Source organism: Chiloscyllium plagiosum, chromosome 43 (genome assembly GCF_004010195.1).
Source record: "Chiloscyllium plagiosum isolate BGI_BamShark_2017 chromosome 43, ASM401019v2, whole genome shotgun sequence".
NCBI classification, from domain to species: domain Eukaryota; kingdom Metazoa; phylum Chordata; class Chondrichthyes; order Orectolobiformes; family Hemiscylliidae; genus Chiloscyllium; species Chiloscyllium plagiosum.
This window is the reverse complement of record NC_057752.1, coordinates 13521784-13528142: the sequence shown is the minus strand read 5'-3', so window position 1 is coordinate 13528142 and position 6359 is coordinate 13521784. Positions and strand designations below refer to the sequence as shown.

General features: G+C 46.3%; 1 protein-coding gene across 1 annotated transcript in view; it reads left to right on the top strand.

Moving 5' to 3' along the window:
- The window catches only part of LOC122543394 (beta-1,4 N-acetylgalactosaminyltransferase 1-like), a 55345-nt gene extending 50298 nt beyond the window's left edge, over positions 1–5047 (top strand). The window contains exons 4-6 of the mRNA XM_043682091.1: positions 1371–1511; positions 3125–3362; positions 4258–5047. Coding sequence (XP_043538026.1) covers positions 1371–1511; positions 3125–3362; positions 4258–4475 — 597 coding nt within the window. The 3' untranslated portion in view covers positions 4476–5047. The remainder of the gene's footprint in view (positions 1–1370; positions 1512–3124; positions 3363–4257) is intronic.
- The last annotated feature ends 1312 nt before the right edge of the window (positions 5048–6359 follow it).

Sequence of the window (6359 nt, the reverse complement as noted above, 5' to 3'; positions counted from 1 at the left end):
TCACCCGAGGGTGGAATTGAACCTGGGTCCCTGGTGCTAGGAGGCAGCAGTGCTAACCACTGTGCTGTCCCAATTGTTTAGGCCAAGCTATTGGAATTCTTTGAGGAGGTTACGTACTGTAGGTAATGGGAAGCCAGTGGATGCATTATATTTAGATTTCCAGGCGGCATTTGATCAAGTGTCACACCAAAGGTTATTGAGAAAAATAAGAGGCCATGGTGTAAGGTGTAATATTTTGACATGGATAAATGATTGACAGACTAATGGGATATAGACAATAGGAACAAATGGGTCTTTATCAGGCTGGCAGGATGTCCCAAGTGGTGTGCCACAGGAGTTGGTGCTGGGGATTCAACCCTTCACAACTTCTACAAGTGATTTGGATGAAGGAAACAAAGGTATTCCATTAGCTGATGCTACAAAGACAGGTAGGAAGGGAAGATGTGAAACAGAAACAAGGTGGTTACAAAAAGGTATAGGAAGGGCAAGTGAGTGGGCAAATATGTGACAAATGGCAGATAATATTGGCAGGAAGAATAAAAAAGAAGGATATTATCTAAATGGTGAGAGATTGCAGAACTCTGAGATGCAGACAGATCTGGGTATCCTAGTGCATAAACTACAGAAGGTTAGATCACAGGCACATCAGGAAAGTTCATAGAATGCTACAGTTTATTGTGAGGGGAATTGGACACGAGTAGGGAGGTTATGCTCCAGTTATACAGGACAGTGGTGAGACTACATAGAATCATAGAATCCTGACAGTGTGGAAACAGGCCATTCGGCCCAACAAGTCCACACTGACCCTCCGAAGAGTAGCCCACCCAGACCCATTCCCTTACCCTACATTTACCCCGACTAATGGACCTAACCTACAGATCCCTGGACACTATAGGACAATTTAGCATGGTCAATCCACCCTAACCTGCACATCTTTAGACTGTGGGAGGAACCCACACAGACACTGGGAGAATGTGCAACCTCCACACAGACAGGAGCACTGTGTACAGGATTAAGAAAGGATAGAAAGGCATTGGAGGCAGTTGAGACCAATACTTAGCCTAGAATGAGGAAAGGTTGGACAGGTTTGGCTTGTATCCACTGGAGTTCAGAAAAGCAAGATATTTATTTCCTCTTGTGAAACAAAGTAAAATTGGGGTCGTTATTTACAACTCAGGGGGTCTCCCATTTGAAACAAAAATGAGACCATTATTTTTCTCTCAGATGTTTGAGAGGGTTCGGAACTCCTGAAATGGAGGTGCAAGCAGTGTCTTTGAATAATTTGAAGGCAGAGACAGACTCTGGTTAAGTGAGGGGGTGGTCAGTATCTCATTGCTGTTGCTTCAATTCATCGTTGCTTATCTCCCCAGGGCTGGTTTGCTGGGCGGAACTTGGCAGTCTCCCAGGTCAGAACAAAGTATCTGCTCTGGGTCGACGATGACTTCATCTTCGCTGCAGACACCAAGCTGGAGAAAATGGTGGACATTCTTGAGAAAACGACATTGGATATAGTGAGCTCAATCCCCCTGTGTCAAATAATAGCCGTATCACAAGAGACACTGCCTCTTGACAACTTCCAATTTATGTTGAAACATAGAAAATAGGAGCAGGAGTAGACCATTCAGCCCTTCAAACTTGCTCCCCCCATTCAATACGACCATGTCTGATCATCCAACTCAGTTCCCTGTTCCCATACCCTTTGATCCCTTTAGCTCTAAGAACTATATTTAACCCCTTCTTAAAAACATTCAATGTTTTGGCTTCAACTGCTTTCTGTGGCAGAGAATTCCACAGGCTTCTCACTCTTTGGTGAAGACATTTCTCCTCAGCTCAGTCCGAAATGGCCTCCCCTGTCTCCTTAAACTGTGACCCTCTGGTTCTGGATTCCCCCAAAATTGGGAACATCCTTCTATGTGTTTACCCTGTTCAGTCCTGATAGCATTTTATAGGTTTCTATTAGATCTACCCTTGTTCTAAACTCCAGTGAATATAGTCCTAACTGATTCAGTCTCTCTTCATACGTCAGTCCTGCCATCCCAGGAATCAGTCTGGGAAACCTTTGCTGTACTCCCTCCATCACCAGAACATCCTTCCTCAGATAAGGAGACCCAAACTGCACACAATACTCCAGGTGTGGTCTCACCAAGGCCCTGTCCAACTGCAGCAAGACATCCCTGCTCCTGTACGCGAACCCTCTCACTATGAAGGCCCAACATCCCATTGACCTTTGCCACCTCCTGCTGCCCCCTGCAGGCTTACTTACAGTGACTGGTGCACAAGGGCACCCAGGTCTCACCACTGCACCTCCCCCTTTCCCAATCTCTCGCCACTCAGAGAATAATCCACCTTCCTGTTTTTGCTACCACAGTGGCCGATAATGTACATTGTTCGATAATGTTAGCAGACCCTTCGGAACTGTACGCTCACATTCCGTCACTTGGTGAAGTGTACAGACAGAGAAAGCCTGTGCTTTTGATTGTTCTCACTCCACTCCATTTCCACTGTGGAGCCCATGCTGATAACATGGCTTCAAAATCATCCTTTTGTACCTAAGAACTAAAAGCAGGAGCAGGCCATTCAGCCCCTCGAGCTAGCTGTGCCATTTGTGACAATCATGGCTGATCTCATCTTGGCCTCAACTCCACTTTACTGCCCGCTCTCCATCACCCTTCAACCCATTAAAAATCTGTGTGTCTCCATCCCAGCAACCACTGCACTCTGGGGGAATGAATTCCATAGACTCACGACCCTTTCAGAGCAGTAATTCCTCCTCAGCTCTGTTTTAAATCTGATATTCCTGAGCTCACCAGCCCTCACTGGTACAGTTGCAGCAACACTTCTTTTATACTCCGCTCCTTCGGCTGTTAAAATTCCACGTGCCTTCCTGCTGTACCTGCAGACTAGTTTTCTGTGTTTCGTGCACAAAGCACACCCCGATCCCTCTGCACCAAAGCACCCTTAAGTCTCTGTCCATTGGAATAATAAGTTGCCTTTCCATTCCTCTGACCACCGTTATCCGTGTTAAACTGCAGCTGCCAAATTGTGGCCCCTTGGCCTAACCTATCCATATCCAAATCTCCGACTTTGCCACTGCAATGTAGAGCTGTTTTTCGATCTGTTCCAGGTCGGAGGCTCAGTGCGAGAGGTGACAACATACTCAGCCACGTTTCTCCACAAACTCAGTGTGCAAGCTGGCGGGAAGGAGGGAGACTGCCTTAGAATTCGCCCGGGATACTACCATGCTGTGGAAGGCTTCCCTAACTGTGTCGTCACAGATGCTGTCATCAACTTCTTCCTTGCCCGAACGGAAAAGTTGCAGCAAGTTGGATTTGATCCACATTTAACAAGACAGGGACATTTGGGTGAGTGAAGGCTGATTTGCGCTTTCAGGCCCTCAAAGTGAACTGTTAGCTGATGGCATAGAAGTAAAAACATATCGGAGAAACCATCCCACCCCACCGCCCTCGGCAGGTTAAGAACGAGGCCCGGCCTGATTTTCGGGGCCAGACTACCATCCCAGCTCTCAGAATCCCTACATTAAGGAAAGAGGCCATTTGGCCCACCAAAGAAGGATGTTATTAAACTGGAAAGGGCGAAAGAAAGATCGACAAGAGCTTTGAGGGTGTGAGCTACAGGGAGAGGCTGAATAGGCTAATGCTTTTTCCCCTGGAGCGTCGAAGGCTGAGGGGTGACCTTATAGAGGTTTATAAAATCATGAGGGGCATGGATAGGATAAATAGACAAAGTCTCTTCCCTGGGGTCGGGGAGTCCAGAACTAGAGGGAATAGGTGTAGGGTGAGAGGGGAAAGATATAAAAGAGACCTAAGGGCAACGTTTTCTCACACAGGGTGGTGTGTGTGTGGAATGGGCTGCCAGAGGAAGTGGTAGAAGCGGGTACAGTTATAAGGTTTAACAGCAAGGGGAAAGTTTACAGGGATATGGGGCAAAAGCAGGCAAGTGAGAATGGCCTGGATTCAAACCAAGGGGGTGGGCAAATGCCCGCTATGGGTCACAGGCTTGATGTGAGCGAATCTCGTTCTGCTTTAATACCACCCCTATCGCCTCCCCCTCTCTCCCACCGTCCCTTCTTCCCTACTTTCACGGCGGGGGGGAACATGCTCAAGATCCATGACCCAATCAGACACCATGTTGTGAATGGCCTGGGTTCAAACTATGAGAATGAGAATGGACGCAAGTCCCAGTTCAGACCGTCGCTTGCCTGACCAGCTGCTTTGCCTCTTTTCTCTTTCGCTCCAGAATTCTTTGTGGACGGTTTGGGCCAACTCCATGTTGGCTCCTGCAGTGATGTCATGATCGATCACGCCTCGAAAATCACCATGCCTTGGACAAAGAAAACTCAAAATGAGATACTTTACCAAAGATTGCGTTACATCCAGGCTTCGGAGACAGACAGCAACTTACAGAACAAACTTTTTTATTTCAAAAACCGACTTAAATGCATCAGGAGCAGCTGAGGGGCTGCTGTTTAGACCGTTTTTAAATGCAAATAACTTGAGTGATCAGGTCTGCAACAATAGGTTTACCTCAGTTCTACTTAAGACCTGCACCTCAGATTCTGAAATCAGTCTTTCTTCAAAAATCCTGGAACTCCTTGACTTTGCTTGAGATCTCCAACAAACTGTTGCTTCGAGATGGATCTTGTCTTCCCTCCTGCTGTTTCCAAACTGGACCACGTCCTGCAACTTTAGGCCCTTGATTTTGACTTCGCAGCTTAAATCAACCGTAGTTGTCTGTTTAAAAGAAACAGAGATTGCTGGAAAAGCTCATCAGGTCTGGCAGTATCTGTGAAGAGAAATCAGAGTTTACGCTTCACGCTTAGCTCTGATTTCTCTCTGCAGATGCTGCCAGACCTGCCGAGCTTTTCCGGCACTTTCTATTTCGGATTTCCAGCAACCGCAGTTCTTTTGGTTTATGCTTATGTAATTATCTGTTGCACTGTGATTGCAATCATGCTGTATTCCTTTCTAGTTCTGTAATGAGGTGCTTTTTTAAATTATGAATAGTAAATTGAAAGAAATTTCAGCAACACATGGAAACAAGCATGATTGAACATCAAGCCCTTTTAATAATCAATCCCAGCAGTTTTGTGCTGACACACAAAAATTCCTCAAGCCGTGTATCTTCGGGAAGTTACCAACCTGGTTATGTTTTCTCAAGGGCACCAATCAGCAGGATAGCCAGCTGAATTTTTTGCTTATGGGTATAGGGTGCATCCGGTTGGGACACCCTTCAGAAGAGCAGTGCAGACTCAATGGGCCGAAGGGCCTCTTTCTGTATGCACGTACGGCAGCCATCCTGAGCTACAGCTCAGCTGGTGGCTAGTGCTATTCACCTTTTTAAGACTCCACTCCCGCCAGTGAAATTCCCACATCTAGGTACCTCAGCACGCAGATCAAAGGAGAAAAGAGTCACCTTTGTTTTTTTCCCTCAGCAGGAATAGGAAGTAAAAGCAGCAATTGAAAACCGAGACAGTGCTGGTGAAACCCAGCAGGTATGGCAGTATCTGTGGACCGAAATTCAGCCTTGAAGTTTCGAGTCCAGCATTACAGTTCTTCAGAACTGAGGAGAGGTGGAAGAGCGCTGGGTTTTGTGCTGTTAAAAAGGGTAAGCTGAAGAAGAGGGCAGGTCAGGGAAAGGCTCAAAGAGATTGGCAATCAAAGGCGTTATAGAACATGAGACAAGGGCAGGACTTAGACAATTAAAAGCAGGGCCCTGGGTAGTGTTGTAGAAAAGAGAGACCTTCGGGTGCAGGTACATCATCCTTTGAAGTTTGTATCACATATAGACGGGGGGGTTAAGAAGGTGTGTAGCACACTGGCCTTCATTGCTCAGTCCTTTGAGTGTAGGAGTTGGGACGTCATGTTGAGGTTGTTCAGGACATTGGTGAGGCCTCTTCTGGAGAACTGTGTCCAGTTCTGGTCGCCCTGTTACAGGAAGGATATTATTAAACTGGAGAGGGTTCAGAAAAAAAATTACCAAGAAAATGCCGGGATGGAGGTTTTTGAGTTGTAAAGAAAGGCTGGGAGTTTTTTCACTGGAGCATAGGAGGTTGAGAGGTGACTCTATCGAGGTTTATAAAATCATGAGGGATATGGATAAGGTGGATGGCAGGTGTCTTTTCCCTAGGGCGGGGGAATTTCCAAGACTAGGGGACATATTTAAGGTGAGAGGAGAAAGAGTTAAAAAAGATATGGGCAATTTTTTTACACAGAGAGTGGTGGATGTGGGTATAGTTTCAACGTTTAAAAGACATTTGGATAAGTGCAGGAATAGGAAAGGTTTGAAGGATATGAACCAGGAGCAGGGACTTGTTTAGTTTAGAATGAGGGTCGGCATGG